The sequence below is a fragment of the Pempheris klunzingeri genome, chromosome 9 (genome assembly GCF_042242105.1).
Source record: "Pempheris klunzingeri isolate RE-2024b chromosome 9, fPemKlu1.hap1, whole genome shotgun sequence".
In the NCBI taxonomy this organism is placed as follows: Eukaryota; Metazoa; Chordata; class Actinopteri; order Acropomatiformes; family Pempheridae; genus Pempheris; species Pempheris klunzingeri.
Window position 1 is genome coordinate 18,901,588 of NC_092020.1, and position 16,638 is coordinate 18,918,225.

At 39.1% G+C, this 16,638-nt stretch overlaps 1 protein-coding gene across 1 annotated transcript in view; it reads right to left on the minus strand.

The window, feature by feature from the left end:
- The window catches only part of enox2 (ecto-NOX disulfide-thiol exchanger 2), a 165,660-nt gene that overhangs the window by 82,070 nt on the left and 66,952 nt on the right, over nt 1-16,638 (minus strand). Inside the window, exon 4 of the mRNA XM_070836455.1 lies at nt 5,456-5,602. Within this exon, the coding sequence (XP_070692556.1) occupies nt 5,456-5,602 (147 nt within the window). The remainder of the gene's footprint in view (nt 1-5,455; nt 5,603-16,638) is intronic.

Below are 16,638 nucleotides of genomic sequence, written 5' to 3' on the forward strand. Positions count from 1 at the left end.
TAAACAAGATATAGGATGAGATAATTTCATTATTATCAATATTGTGTTGAAATACATGACCCTATTTCTTCCGTAATGCCACACCAGTGTGCATCTCTCCTCTCTCATATATTATTTACATATGTACTTAAATTTTGTATTAGAGGACATGGAAAGGAGGAGAACCTCATGACCCGGACCGTTTCTCTGTGTAAAAGAATTGTCAGCAGCTTAAAAGTGACATCTCACACATGGCTTTGACTTTTGACTTGACATTAAGCCCAATTCCTACAAGAAAATACAGAGATATATATTGTGTATTGCCATTCAGCCTAAAAATAGTGATATATGATCTTTGGTTCATATCACCCACCCTAGAGCAGACCCTTGTAGACAAATGACAACATTTTCTTTACTATCCAATCCTATATCTTCAATTTAATGGATGTTAAAATAACTAATTTTCATCTTGCTATAAAAACGGCTGTAGAAAACAGACATTTGATCCCTGATGAGCATGTTGTAATGCATGTAATGTTTTCAACATGTTTGTCAGGTCCCAACAATACATGCAATGCTGGGGTGTAATATTGACGCTCCCTACCGACACAACATGTATCCTTATTGTTCCTTGCTCATTGACATTAACCTTTTTCCTGAAGAATCAATAGCATTTTATTCAACACCTCTCTTAGCTCCCACTAAAGGTCAATGCACAAAAGATTGGATCAGTGAGGGAACAATTCTTTAATTTGCTGAAAGTACGGCTGTGAACTGGCCTTTGTGATAAAATCAATTGATTTTCATGTGCAGAAAAACATGAGTGAGGGGATTTCTTTAATCCACACACACACGGCCTTAGGTTTGAAAATATGCTTCACTTCTAATCACTACTGGATATGTCTTTTCAGTCAAACAACCTTGTTACAAGAGTATTTCAAACCTATCCAGCCAAAGGACAAGCATTCTACTTCAAAGAGCACTTTTGAATAAACTTCATTACGTTGTTATTTGCTACTGTTCCGTCACAGACCGTTCCAGTGGAAGTGGTCTATATGGTTCACTGTTGGAAGGGAAAGCAGTCCCCAAGGATGAAGTCTCTAACATAGTGATGCATGTCCTCATGTGACATATGTTTTGGGTAATGTGACCAAATTTAGGTTGTGATGGTCCTTTAACTAGGCCTGTTTTCAGCTAATGTTTGCACTCTTACTGAGACAAAGCAGACTGCAAAGGGTGTAGGATGTTAGTTAAGGACTGTTGCAGTACTGTGTGCACCGAGGGAAAACACACCTCATTACCAAAGTTGATCTTTGCTATGCACAGCTGTGGAACCACTCGCTCTCGAGCCTGAAAAATCACTGTCAGCTTTAAAGGTCCCTTGTGGAGTTTTCGATGTCTTGGGGAGTTATAGAGCTGTTTTCCTATGAGGCGGTCGCAATTTTGATAATCTCGTTCGCATGTACGGGATACAGCACACAGCATTTCATTACACTATTCCAGTGATCCACAGGTGGCAAGACACAAACATATGCTGCAATGCACCAAAAAAGGCAGGGAAGAAGACTACTAGCAAGAAAATATGGAGGTAAACAACACTTTAAAAAAAATGTTGTAAAAATGATCAAGAAGGAAATACATTCACATTTGTTAGACCACAAGGATACACACAGCGCCTTTTGGTGAGTAACGCTCAATCTAAACAAACTTAAGTTGTGTTAACATTCGGTGCGGTAAGATCCACAGGGCACCTTTTAATACAAATATTTTACATGCCCCCGCAATCCTGTTTTTTCCTGCATTATATCTATTTTGGCATTACTTGTGGTCTCTTTATGATGCCTTTTAATTCTGCTGTATCTCTATTTTCCACTGTAAATCAAACTTAACCTCGTTTGGAACTGCACAAAAAAGATAATGAGTATTATTATTATCACATTAACATGACAGGAGCCAGATAATGAAATCCAGCTTGTGCTAGTGCCACTAAACTGACATTTATATTCATTGTATGAGGGGAATTCCTGTTCCGCTAAAAAACGAGCAACATTTCAAAATCTCATTCTCTTCACCACCTGCAGCTTAAACACAGCAGGACTGGAAGGGAAATGGCTATCTCTGGCTGTGTTGTAAAACTGATTAAAAAAAAAATTTTAAAAAACAGAGTCAGGAAAATCCGTGCAGTGTGCCTTCTGCCCCAAGGCACCACTTATTATGGATTGTTAAAAGACAGGCACACACACATAGAAAAGGTGCACATAAACACAAAAAACTAAAAGGATTATAGCACAAAGATGGTGGCCAGTGGATCATCGCTAACTTTAGAGGGAACTGTATTATCGCGTTTGATAAAGAAAGCATGTAAATATATTGGACTATTCAGTGCCTTAATTTCACTGGGCCCAAGACAGAGAACCACAAAAATGTTTTGTTTTTTTCCCCCCCAAAACATACCTTAGTAAGAGAGTCACAACTAACTGGAAATTTCCCTCCGCATGGGCATGATTTCTAATGAACTTAATGTCTCTGGAGCTGCTTCATACTTAATTAAATAAAAATATGGAGTGAGTCTGAGTGAGAAGGGAATGGACTCTGGTAAAGAATGTCTATTTTGTGGCAGAGTGAACAGAATATCAATTCAACTTCAAACGTTTCGTGCAACTGTTTACAGGAGGCGAGGCCTCTTAATTACGCATCTGGCGGCTTGTTGTTTGGCCGTGGTGTGGTGGTTTTAAGATCAACGTGGCATCACGCCTGGAATGACGGGCCACATAAAACCTGTTTGTTTGTTTGTTGCATGCTTAAATTCTTAATCATTTAGTGAAAATAAAATGTAGCTGTGGGTAAATGTCTAAGCAAGACGTGAATGTGTTGCAATGGATGCTTGCACACATGCATGATGGATTATAGAGTGTAATGGCAATTCTATCCATTAGGGTCCCTTAACAAGACTTAATCAACATGACTGCTAATGACCAAAGAGCTGGAGGACCTGCCCGAGACTGGAAACAATCATGAGCCAGACAGAGGCTGTTCAAGACCTCCATAATTGAGCATTCTTACTACAATCTAGTTTCTGCAGTAACCTGGCAAGCATACAAACTAGAAACCTGTTTTCTGGACATGATTTCTCCAGCTAGATTTCTTCCAAAGAAAGAGAGTTTTTTGACCACTCATGTGTTTTATTGCATTTTTAATCATTTAATTATGTGTGCACATGCATGACGAAGACCTCAGACAGGAAAAGCACTGCAGTGACAGCTGAGCGGCGGGATGAAAGGAAAGATCGCTGCACATAACTCATCCTTCAGCCCCACTCAAACTGATATGGACACAGAGTAGCCTCAAGAACTCTAAATAAGTTTCCACCGCTGAACATTTGTGAAATTCAGACACAAACTCCCTCTCAGCCCTCCAAAACACATCAGGAAGCTGTGAATTATAACTAAAAAAGTAAGTAATGTTTCCAAATTAAGGTTGGAGGATGGAATCTGATTACTGACCTGCATATATACACAGTCTGAAAATTGCCAATTTAATACAGTTTGCCAGCACATTTCATTTATAACCTTATTTCTCTGAGTAACCTGTGTGGTTGCAAATGTGCTAACCAACAGCAGTAGAGGATATGAGTTAAAATCACTGAAGATATTTACTTCTAACATCTATTCATTGAGGCCATTTTTTTTTTTCTTCGTCAAGCTAAAACCCATACCCAATCATTTCTGTACCCACATAAAGTTGAAATGATATATATTTGACATAAATATGCCATGGAAGGGTTTGAGTAGAACTATGAGTTGAAACAGGTGGTCCTGGAGTTAGAGAGCAAGCTGGATGGAGACAAACATTTCTAAGGTTTGGTGTGACATCTCATCAAAGCACCATTTACAAATACAGAATCTAAAAAGCGCCATTACATTATACAAGAAGTCATTTCAACTTCCTGCAATATTTAAAATTAGAGGAAGAAGGCTCTCTAAGTCACCGCATCTGATATAAATAACTTGGTGCAGTGACTGAGACACAGTGGTCTGTCTTGTCTGGCGTTCTGATGGGCTTTTATCAGAGTACACAAAGATAAATATAATTCTATTTCACTGTTACTACTGTTGCTGTCAATGCCTTTTCTGAGTTATGAATATTTTTACATCGTGTAAGTATGACAGTGGAGGAGGAAAACCTGTGTGTTTGTACTTGACAATGTGATTTCGCATTGCACTAATGATATTGGGACTGTAGGATACTGAACTTTCAGACCTGTTGTGGGAAATCTGACAAGTGAGAACCAATTACTGATATTTAAATTAGAATCTAACATTGAAGAAACTACACATTTCCGACATATACAGGACACTTTCTGTCTACATGTCACAGTTATAGATTGCAAAGCTGCAACAATATGTGAATCATATGTGAATTCTCCAAGATTTCAGTTTGGCATGGTGCCGTGCTTTTAACCCATCGGAGGAAACTCAAGAAAAAAATGTTTTGTCCATTAATACTGCTCGTTATTTCACTTCATCTTCATTGCGGTGGCCGTCAACATTGAACAAATCCGTCATTTGGACAGACGTTGATTATTTGTTTGACAATCATCCATGATACATTATCCAATTAGAGCCTGACAAGGTCAGTGAATTAAAGTGAAATTAAACTTTATCAAGACGTGAACTCGACAATGTGAAGAAGTGACGAGAAGATGAATTGTTGATCATGGCTGTGTTAATGTGGAGTATTAATCCAGTCACATTAGTGTCGCCAAGAAAGCAGAGAACGTGGAACAACACCTCTGTCTTCAGGGCCCTCTTCTTTCTATTACTTACAAAGCAATTAATTAGTCAGTACTTCTTTAATTCTTTAATTATAAAGTCCCTTTTTAATTTGACACATTACCAGGCAGACCACTGCTAACTCAAATTACTGTTTAATTACAGCACACTCACATGTACACAGGCACATTCCTCCGACTGCGTCCCCCTTTGTACGACGGGTCAGTGTGTGTGTGTGTGTGTGTGTGTGTGTGTGTGCGCCAGAGAGTAAGTGGAAGGCGTGTTGAAGTTTTGATTGGCAGGTGGTGTTGGCACGGTAACAGACAGTCAGGCACACAATCTCAGTGGAGCAGTTTCCTGCTGCAGCTGTCTGACCTCCAAACAGGCCAGACAACCAGAGCCTCAGGACATAACAAGCTAATCGAAAACAACAAATACTGAACTAAGCTACTTTTTTCCCACCCAATACCGCCACCAAATGATAGGATTATGCAACGATTCCCATCACGGCTATCTCCAGGTAAAAAAAAATCTCGCTGTTGTATCAATGCTTTTCTGAGTGAAGGGAGGCGTTCTCTAAGGAGCATTATGGGCAGCTGCATTAAGAATTCGACATGGCTAAGGGCAAAACGGTGAGGATTTGAGACCACAGAGTAATCCTGCAGCAGTGGTGCAAACACATATGAGGTCGCTGTTGTCAGTACCTGGAGGCAAGCTGGCTCTCTTCCTCTTCTTGCTATTCTCAGCAGTGTTTTCCAGAGGAGGACACTCTGTCACCAGTGGCCCACTGGAGCCGTTGAATTGGAGTGGGTCGTTATTGGTCGCTGGATCAAAGGGCAGAGCGTTGAGTCCTGGAAGACACAAGCACAAAAAGCCTCATTATAGTAAATGAAGTGATGGCTGCTGACCAAAAGGGAAAACACTGTCAGACATGTAAAAGAGAAAACAACATGAGGTCCAAGCACTACTGTGCTTTTCATGTCCAAACTCTGAGGGCTTCATTCAAGCACACATTACTGAAGAGCTCATAAACACTTATATTTAGATGACAGTAATGACCATGCCACTGATGGAACCACTAAGGCAACGGGTCAGGATTCCATACAACTAAATTCAAAGGATAGAAATACAAGTCTCTTGGAATTTGGAAAAAATGCCTTTCCTCATTTTGCCTGTTAACTTTGTATCATGTAGTTTTGAGCTGTTGGTCAGACAGTCAAACAAGAAATTTGGAGACGTCACTTTCAACTTTGAAATATAAGATTAGAATTAAAAGTCTGTTTTCGAAAGCACACTTTCTGAAATGAAAATGTTTGGAGAGAGCAGACACCAGGAATTGTAGATATTCAAATCAATGAAAAAGTGATATTTTACTCGACAAATGAAACATTTTAGTTTTTCAACAATTTACTTTTTTGTACCAGAATATTTCTATCTGGACCCCAGACGTAGAAATGGCATAATGATACACTAGTTGGCTGACTTCTGAATCAATACTTTGACACACTGACACATCCACAATCAAGGTCAACTACAGCATGGCCAAAAACTAACAAATAGATAAAAGTACAAAAATGTGATGCCAATACCATGAATATTTCTCACAACGAAGGCTGTGAACTGCAAAGACTGAATGCTTCATACCAAAGTAACACTTCCACATAAAAACAGCATCTCACCCTTATTTGAACATTGATGTAAAAAGGTTAAATTCAAGCTCATATTACTGCATAATGAGGCCAATTTATCAAGCAGTTAGTTAGTTAGTTGACGAAAGGTTTTCTTTAGCATTCCCATTTTGCTCGACAACAACATAACAGAATTAACATATCTTCCATCGTCTTATCATGAATACAAGACAACATGAACACTTACACCCTTAAGTAATGAAAACAAAAATAATGCTGAGATTGCTCTCGAGTCCTAATAAGTGATATACAACTTAACTTGCGTTTTCTGCTTAATGTATGAGCCATTCTCCAGTCTTCAAGAGCAGCGTATTTGTTTATAGTTCGGAGCAGGGTCCTGGGAAAACTTGGTCTACATTCATGAAAAATTCATGACATTTCTTTGTGAACAGATTTGTTTTTTCCCCTTCATTGTACAACAGATCTGAAGTCCCAAATTAATGTGGCTCTATCAGAAGTCAACAGGACCCTGATCAGTTTGAATAATCAGGCTGGGCTCTAAACGTCAAAAACGTCATTATAAAGGATTTTAACTGCTGCCTGACTTTCCTAACTATCAACTTTACCAAATGAGGACTCTTACATTATGTTTAGACACAACAATTTTGGGAGAAAAAAAACTTTCATTTAGTTGTGTATTGCTGCATTTCCTTGTTTCCATGTAAGACCAGATCTAATGACGTTCTAGATTTCTGTATCAACCGAGTCTTTGCATTTCTTTACGTCAGTCGGTCAATAGCAAAGATTGGTCGATGCCTTAACAGAGACAGGCAATTCAGAAAGTCAGACAAAGAAAGAAAAAGAAAAAGTAAAGATTCTTTGGATTTTGACAATATCTAAATTTAATCTGTGGCAGAATGAAGGTGTTCTAATGTGATTACTGATGCTGATACACACGGACCTTGTCGGTCTCTATCAGACGCGCTTATTTTACCTTTATATAAGCTATAATTTTTTCCACATTTCCAAAGTTATCAGGGTTTTCTGCATGCGAAGAGAAACTGAATAAGCATCTCTACAAAGTGGGACAAGCTGTCTCAGAGCAGAGGCAAAGGTCATGCTTACAATCAGACAACACACGCTGAGAAATAAGGCCTGAAAACACATTAAACCTGTGTGTGGGTGGGAGATTTGTTAGATTTAGGCAGAGGGGACTGTGTATTTGGAGTCTAAATAGATATGCTGTCTGAGCTCACACGCAGCCCACACACATCTCTTAGGGTCGATCACTACTCAGCATCCATCTGTCACACTTCTTTAAAGATGGCCATCAATGCTCAGGAGAGTGAAATAAATTCCTTACTCTGCCAATGTTAACTCTGTCACCACTAAACAGCTACAGTTTACATTCAAAGAGACAGACTTCCAGTCAGTGGCATGAGAGTTCCCATGAAGAAAAGCCAAGAGAAACCATGGAAAGAGTGAAACAGTACTGAACAGCTGACAGGGAAATACCACTCAGCTTCGGTAGTTACTCTATTATTCCAGTTCAAGATCAAGGCAAGATGTTACTTTTGCTCATAGTAGCAGGTTTGTCGAATGATTTCACAACTCTGCCTCCTAAATAGACTCTAAGAGAATCTGACCTCTCAATGTGGTATAATGGGGATGGATGGATCAAGGAGGAAGGCATTTGTTCTTTAAAACGTGATTTAGAACTGATGTGGAAACTGCATCTGGTACTTTTTGTGTGAATGACGGTGCCTTATCAGAGTCTCTGTGATGGGCGTTACTGCACTACAAAGCTCTGAGGAAAACGTGAAAAAAGCAGAGTCAGATTCAGCCTCAACGAATGAGCTTTTGGCTGTGCATCTATATTTTCTCACATCAGAAGCTTGGTGCTCTGGGTTCTCTGGGTTTAAGCCTTTAAGTTGTCAGTGTTCAGAACCAGTAATCTGACAGTAATGGCCCACAGAAGAAGAATGTTGTTTAAGAATGAAGGGTGGGAAGACATCTCAGGGCCAGGGTCTGTGTGTGTGTGTGTGTGTGTGTGTGTGTGTGTAAACCTGTATATTAAGAATGTCTTTGCTGGGTCATCGCCCCTGTCTGCTGTGCTACCCGTTTGTCTGTAGGCTGATGGATGGGGTGTTTAAGTTTCAACATCTGGCCAAAGGGAGGACTGATGTCCGTGAGTATCACTCACCAGGGGAGGAGGAAAAAAATAAATACCAGGAGGCTGGGTGGAGACAAGTGCAGGCTTTAGGCGGAAATGCTGCAGAGTAAAATGAAGGAAATGAAAATACTGAACTGAGAGACAAACTTCAAACTCTGTGGCCTCAGGATGGAATTCGAGAAATATCACAAATGAAAGTGACCTGATCTTACATCAAGGATGCATTAACAACATGCTCCATTAATGGTGTAGAGAGCCGGGAAAAGACAGGACCATTAGAATACGCAATGAAACTCAGTGGGTCATTAAAGCACCATTTTACTGCCTTGGATGAGAAACCAACTAGTGCATCTACGTTGTGGAGAACGTGTGCTGAATATGATGTCCACATATTGTAATGAAGACAGGTAAATAACACACATAATCAATCACAAAATCAATAAGATAAGCCTGATTGATTCAAACAATGACAGCTTGAATCGTCCAATCCCAAAAACAGCCTTACAATATATAAAAGTAACGACTGATCCTGTGTTTGCATAGAAATACAAATCTAATGTATTGAAACAGAAACCTTAATTATTATTTGTATATCTTAAACATGTGAATTGATTTGTCAATTAAGTGTTTAGGTGATTGACAGAAGATTAAGGAAACAATTTTTATAAGTCTGACAGTTTACATTTTTTTCTGATGATCAACAATTTCAAGATATCAGATATCATTTTTTTGTATGTTTTTACTATTTTCTGATATTTCATAATCCTACTGGTGATCAACGAAATAGCCAGGTATTAGCCAATAGGAAACCAATTGTTGGGTACAGCCTTTGGATCTTATGTGGACTGTGCTGTATGCTATTAAAATGATTCTTTCGCAACTGAAGTGAGTATAAAGAGTCCTATTCAAATCATCAAAAAACAGTCATGCATCAGTTCAGTGGCAGAGAGTGAAACTCAAATGGTACTGCAGTGGACATCTCAAATAACACATAAGCAGCAGTCTGGGTCAGATACACTAATTAAAGGGCATGGAGATAATCATTTTTCTTGCAAAACAGAATCATAAAATATGAGAGCCATTGCATAATGACCTCATAATTTCTTTTTTAATAATGACTTTGAGGCACACGGGCCGCCGTGGGGATCAAAATTGTGATCTTTCCATACAGATCACAGCTTTTAACACCGCTGGGATGATTCTCTCTGTAACACGGTTGTATAATTTTCCTATAGTCCTTAATCTAACTCTTGTAAGCTAATAGTACAGTATGAATAATGCAGAGCATAAGGAAAAGTGCATCAGCAAAACACTGCAGGTAAGTGTTTTAAGTGGGGGGACGGGCTAAATAGTGGACTATTTCTCTCTGATAGCAGTGAGAAATATATAGAAGCCATGTTGCACATTCATTCATCTGAACAAGGCAAAGGCCCAGATGGTGGCACACAAAATTAACATATCCCCAACCTCAGAAGTAAACCATAACTGTCAACAAACTGGCTTTCAGCTCCACTGATTTGTATCATCAAACAGGCCAAGCGGTTGAGCACATTCACCTATCAGTGCAAAGTCCGAAAAGGGTATTTGGGATCAAGCTTTTCATGCTTAATGACAAAAACCTCACAGAGAAGTAGTATTGTATAAATTTAGTTTATTTATGTATAAATAAACGTGAACTAAACAAAAGCCTGCTTTAAAAATCAATCAGAAAAAGTCTTGTGTCAATCAGCAGCCAAAGGAAGTTGTTGGACATTGTCTGTTAAATTAAATAAAGCATAAATGATAATTACAAATTTCTCCATTTACTCATATGGTCAAACACAGATAAACACAAAGAGACACACAGGAAAAAGCCTTCACTGATTCAGCTTTAGTTTTAGAAGTTCACAAGCTCACAGTTGGATCTACCTGACTGAATTAATGCAGTAAAAAGGAAAAAAAATATTCATGATTCACTTAGATTCAGCTCAGCAGAAAGAACTGGGAGCAAGAATTCACAGAGCCATCGTCCCACTACAAAAATGAATCCAAGGGGTCCTTGTTTCTTTTGTTATTTTTTCATGAAGTACAGCTCCTTTCTCTCTAAACTTCAGACCAATAACAGATATTAATGATACTGAGAGCTGGCCAACAGTCTTAAGTGTAGTCTGGCAATCTACTGGGAATACATAATGAGAATATATCTGAATGGTAACACAGCCCTTTTGTGAGGGTACAATCAAATAAAATAATCAGGTTCTTGAAGAAACAGTCTGTAATTGGTGTACAGTGGTCTTTCTGCTCAGATTGTCTCTACAAATGGTGCAGTCCAAGTAATGGACAGTGCAAAGTCCAAAGTAAAGTCCTGAAATGTCTTGTTTTGTCCAGCACTAAAAGATATTCCATTTACAATTATATAAAACAGAGGGAAACATCAAATCCTCATATTTGAGAGGCTAAAACCAGTGAATGTTGGAATTACTGAAGTTTGTAGCGATTTAAAATGATTCATCAATTACCAAATCGATCAAAGCAAATTGCTCAGCATTCTAATTACAGTCCATCTCGCTGGAGCCCATGTTGTTAACGTTTAAGCTACAACAGGAATGCAGACCATGTGGATGGCATGTGGTTGGGGTGGAAATGAGTCAAAGTCTACTAATGAAGGATTAAAAAGGAATTAGGAGAGGTCACATTGTCCATCACCAGCACATTAGAAATGCAGGTCACAAGTCATTTTCTGATGAACTCTCAAAATCACACTGCATTGTAGTTACTGGAAAGCTGTCTGCTATGGGTCACAGTGAAGTGACAGTCACGGACTATAACTCTGGGTCCTGTTGGGTGGCAGCTGGCAAGTCTACAAACAGGATCCCAAATTAGCCTTTAGTCAACTTAAAGGTTACTGATGAAACAAAGTCAAAAGACCTCTATTAGGTTGCTAAAAATGATTCTACACACATCAGTCAGCAGAATAACATGAGACATCGTTCTATTCATAGCCTGGAGTGTCCAGCAGAACACGTTCTGGCCCTGGACTATGGGCACGAGCTCCGAGCTTCTTAAAAAAAGGTAGCTGACAGTTGAGTTATGAGTGCCCTCAGCAGATGGATAAACAAGGTGTCTGACTGATGTGGCTTAGCAATGGATGGCAAAGCATGCCAAGCAGCTGCAGTATTCTCATGAGACTATTAGCTGAGCTTTTCACTTCCTGTGTATTTATAGCAAAGAAAAAGAGCAGTTAAAACAACAGGCAGTTCATTCAAGTGGTGGATACACAGGATCGTTTTATGTACAGCTGCATTATCCTACAGGCATTACTCATTTTAACAAAGAAAATGAATGTCTGAGAGCATTCTGCTTTGTTTTAATTTGCCAAAAAAAGCCTGCCCTCATTTAATAAAGTTGTTTAGTGAAAATTCAGATTTAAGTCAGAAACTTTACACATGGGGCCTTGTATCCTTTGTATTGTATTCACAAAGACGTTAATCACCACGAGTACTCTGTGGGTGTTTATACACCATCTGTTCCTGATCTTCATCAGGAGTGACAGACTTCAGCCAGGTAAAACAAGACCTCTGCTTTCATCAAAACCAGAAACAATTAAAAGACCCTTAAGACAGCAGCATGGACTGGAAAAACCTCAGAGTCTATCACTGCTTGGAGTGAAACAACAGGAAGTCTTAGAGAGGATTGATTATAGAGATGCACCAATATTGAATTCCAAGGCAAGGCTGCTTTATTTATATAGCACATTTCAAACACAAAGGCAATTCAAAGTGCTTTGCATAGGCAAAAAAACATTACAATGGCTTTCAAAACAATAAGCAATAAAAAGCAATTCCTTGGCCAATAACATTATGATAACCAATGATATTAATCTTACAAATCAAACACTGAAGGCTATGTGCTTGCTCAACAGGTGTTATAAGGACTCCTTTAATGGTGGTTTTATAACAAGCATTACTGTTGTCAACTCAAATAAAATACGAGCTAAAGTCTACTTCATTCTCTTCGCTGTGGCTTTCGCTCTGCTGAATAGCCATCTCTCTTACGGACTTAAAATATATAGGCCAATATCTTATGCATCCCTAATTGATTATAGTGAATGTCGCCGCCACAGTGACACCGTTGCCCATAGTAACCTCTGCCCACGGAGGGCATTACAATATGCTCTTGTTATCTCTGATTGTTTCCGTGGACACTTGCCAAATGCTGAGAGACTAAAGATCTTTGCTAGGTAAATCTCAGTTGTAAACAACAATGGAGGAGGACATCACAGTCACCACTGCACATAGGCAGAATAGACAATTTACCCACTATATAGTGGACATACTACACACTATATGTATTACTCAAATTGTTCACAAATTGTTCAGTTTATGTTGCCTAAACTTTGCACAGTGTAGATATTAGCATCTCTGTAGACATAATTTCTCCCTATGGCACCTGGTTAAACACTATGTTTTTGCAGTAATCAGTTTTTTAACCCCCATGCTGTCGGTAAAGGAAAAAAATTCAAAGTACTGGAAAAACAGCTGCACAGGGATCAGAGGGAAATGTACGGCACAACACTGCAGTGATGAATATTCATCACCAACAATATGCCATGAAGAATAGTCATTATCACAAAGATTTTCACTTTCAAAGACTGCTCAAATTTTATTACAATTACTCCAAAAAAAAGTAACCTGACATTTCCCAAATTAGACTCGAGAAGTCTGGCAAGTCACTTCTGGGAAGTAATTAACTGGCAATGAGAGGAAAACGCAGGGCTATGAAACACTTGATTTAGAAATAAGTGGCAGTTTCAAAATACAAAAAAAGCAAAAATTCAGCCCAAAAAACCTGAAAATCCTGTTCCAGTTTATTATTGTGTCTTAATCAATTAATAAGAAAAAATACCAAGAATATTTTGCATTTTGCATATTGAAGTAAATGTCAGAGGTACCAATCAGGGTTAATATCATGATAAGTACGTAGACTGAATTATGTTCTTACAGTTGGGAGTTTGGTAAAGGTTAATCTATTCCCTGATGTTGTGATGACATTTTGAAATTATGCTAGCATTGGAGTATCTCATTGTGCATTTACGAATTTACCCCTGCTCTGCATGCGATATAAACTCTACCAATAAGTTGGCATATGGAGCTGGAACATACCGTGACAAATAAAGGGCAAAACACAAAAAGTAAATGGTTATTAATGTGAAAGGAGGGCACATTCATTATGTTTTTTTGCTCCCATGAACATTAAAATTTGTCAATAATTCCAGTGTTCACTTCTGCTTTGCTTCAAACACAAACTTGGGTTAACATAAGCGCTGAAGAGCACTAGCTCACCATAATCATGTAATGACTATTCATAACATCTGTGACAAGGAAAAAAGTCCTCCTCAGACCCCCCTCTGTCATTGCTCCGAGCCTCAGGGAATTCACTGAAGGTTAATTTATTTAAATCTCCCATCCACTCATCTCTATTCCATTAAACTCACTAAGAATCTTTGGTTTGCAGTCTAATCCGCTTTCTTCTGTCAAAGGCCTGTGCCCTTTCTGCGATGAACTGTGTGTGCGTGTGTGTGTGTGTGTGTGTGTGTGTGTGTGTGTGTGTGTAACAAGACAACACAGAGGTTGATAAGGTCATGTTAGCTTACATGTGCACGTGCAACGTCTTCTGAGAGTAATGCTCAACGTTGAACTAATAAGGCGGTCTTGGTACGAGGTAAATACGTCCAATTCAAAATGGTTCCTCCTTCTCTTCTACTGTCCTCAAGGCCCCAGAATGTATAAGCTCTTACCATCTGGTCTCTCCTCTGAAAGACATGATACTGTAAAGCATGCAGTGTATGGTCAGATCAAGATATTAACAATTAGGCTGCAGTACAAAGGATATCTTGGCTATGTGGGCAATCGCTGTATCATCATTACAGTATGGAAAGCATTATGATTGGCACAGATGCTCTAATGTTAATGACTTTGGGACACTCACCCTTCCCTTAAATAGACGGCGAAGCTATTTGCAGTCTGTTAGAAAAACATCCAGCCTATGTTGATGTGGTTTTGTGTTCCAGAGGAATGGCTAATGAGGGGGCTGGCTGGCTCCAACCTACTTCAACAATGGCACGCTGGGAGAGCTGCGGTGTCTGTGTACGGCCATGAGCGGCTGTGAATGGTCATCTCTACAGCACAAGTGGCTCGACAAGTGACTTCACTCTGTCTCCATTCTATGCACATCAGGGGATTTGCTTTAAACCTTTGGTTTAGCTGCAGTGTAAAGTAGTGTCCCTCTTTGAGGTCGTACGTGTGCTCCTTTGGCTGACCAAGTGCTCGTTTACGAAAGGCAGATGAACTGATGCTTAACAAAGCTCTCAATCTTGTAACAGACACCTTTTTAAGCAAACAGGGGTGCTCCTTAAGAGTAACATGCAAGTCAACCTTCCTAATTAAAATGGGATTAGGTTATAGAGGGGAACGTTTAAGGCTTCAAATGTATATCACCATCTTTTGGAACCCTCTGCTTGTCCATAAACCACTGCTCAATTGTACGCCACCTCTTGTTCTCTCCCATCTGTCTTCTCACACGTAAGCTTCTCTTAATTATGCCTTTCTCCTCACTCTAGTGCTTATTTACCATCTACATTTTTTGGTGTCTTATTTGCTGCCTGTTCTGAAATCTCAACTGCTCTATAATTTGCTTCAGACCACCTATAATTTATCCGTGTGAGGGAATGGACTAGGACGGAGGACACAAGAGATTTATGATGAGCAGCTGCCATCACTGACACAAGCTTTTAAAAGGCAGCAAGATGTATCATGCTCGTGCATTCTGCCGCTGATTTCAAGAGTCCAACTTTTGTCTTTCAATAGCAGTAGTTTACTCATGTATAACTGTAGCTTTTTGAAGTATTGCACCTGACAGGACATATCCAATATCTAGGCTTATTAATATTTAAAACTGAAGGAGAGGAGACAGAATAACAAATCAGATAGAGAAAGGAAAGGGACATTGGAAAGAAAACAAACCACAAAAGGGTCAATTTTTAATTGGAAATTTCTTTCTTGGATCAAGTATCATCATGAATTTCTTGTATTGTTCATGCTATCCTTGTTTGACAAAGACAGTCATCTGTTTTCAGACAAGACTGTGTAGAGCTTAGCAAGCTATAAGCCTACAGTAGTAGCAGACTATTGATTGTATAATTCATACATTATCTAAACATACTATGACTGAAAGCACCATGCTCTTCTACCATTCACCTTCAATAATCCATAAATATATGTTAAATGGGTTTACAATTCAAAAAAGATACTATATTTGAAATAAAATGAAAGACTGAGTCCTGCAGACAGTGTTGCACAAAAATTCGCATCATTAGGCTAAATCAACTCTTAGCCTTTAGAAAAATTATCCTGACTCAGTCGAAGTCACCACTTCCAAATTTTCTTTACAAACCATGTTGTAGAGTTTGGTTTTGAAAAGCATGGCCACACCCGTCAGTACACTTCAGAACATCCCAGAGGCTGTTCTGAGTCTCACGGAGAGTAGATAAGAAGCCTAATTCCCTTGTGTGTCAATTAATATTTGTAAAAAGTGCTCCTTGGTTGTTTGCGTTGTTTGTCTTGTTCTCGCAGCTTCCTCTCCCTTCCCCTCTCTGAAATAAGACTGAGTGCGATTGAATCCGAATGTATCAGACCCCTGAGTGACAATACAAGCAAGATCGCAGCGCTCTAGATGCAACAGCCCATTTTCAAAAGACAATTCTTTGCCTTTGATGCTATTTCGAGATGCAGCTACCGTACAGGTCTGAAGAGAAGAATTACCAGATGGCTACTTGTCATTCTCCATGAGTTGGAGCTCTAAATTCTAGTCCTGGAAGCTGAAGCGCTCACTGTGAAATCTGATGTTGATCACGATCTTAACTGCTAAGAGGGACACATATGCTGCTTTCATATAATCACTGTTTAGCATCTTACAGTTTAGTGAAAACCAATCTTGTTCATGCGGCATAGTATATAAGGATTCCGTTATGATCAGCGATATGATGGTGAATACTACTCTTTGATTTCACTTTTCACAGCTCTAATCTATAGACGTTCCTGTGGCCGCC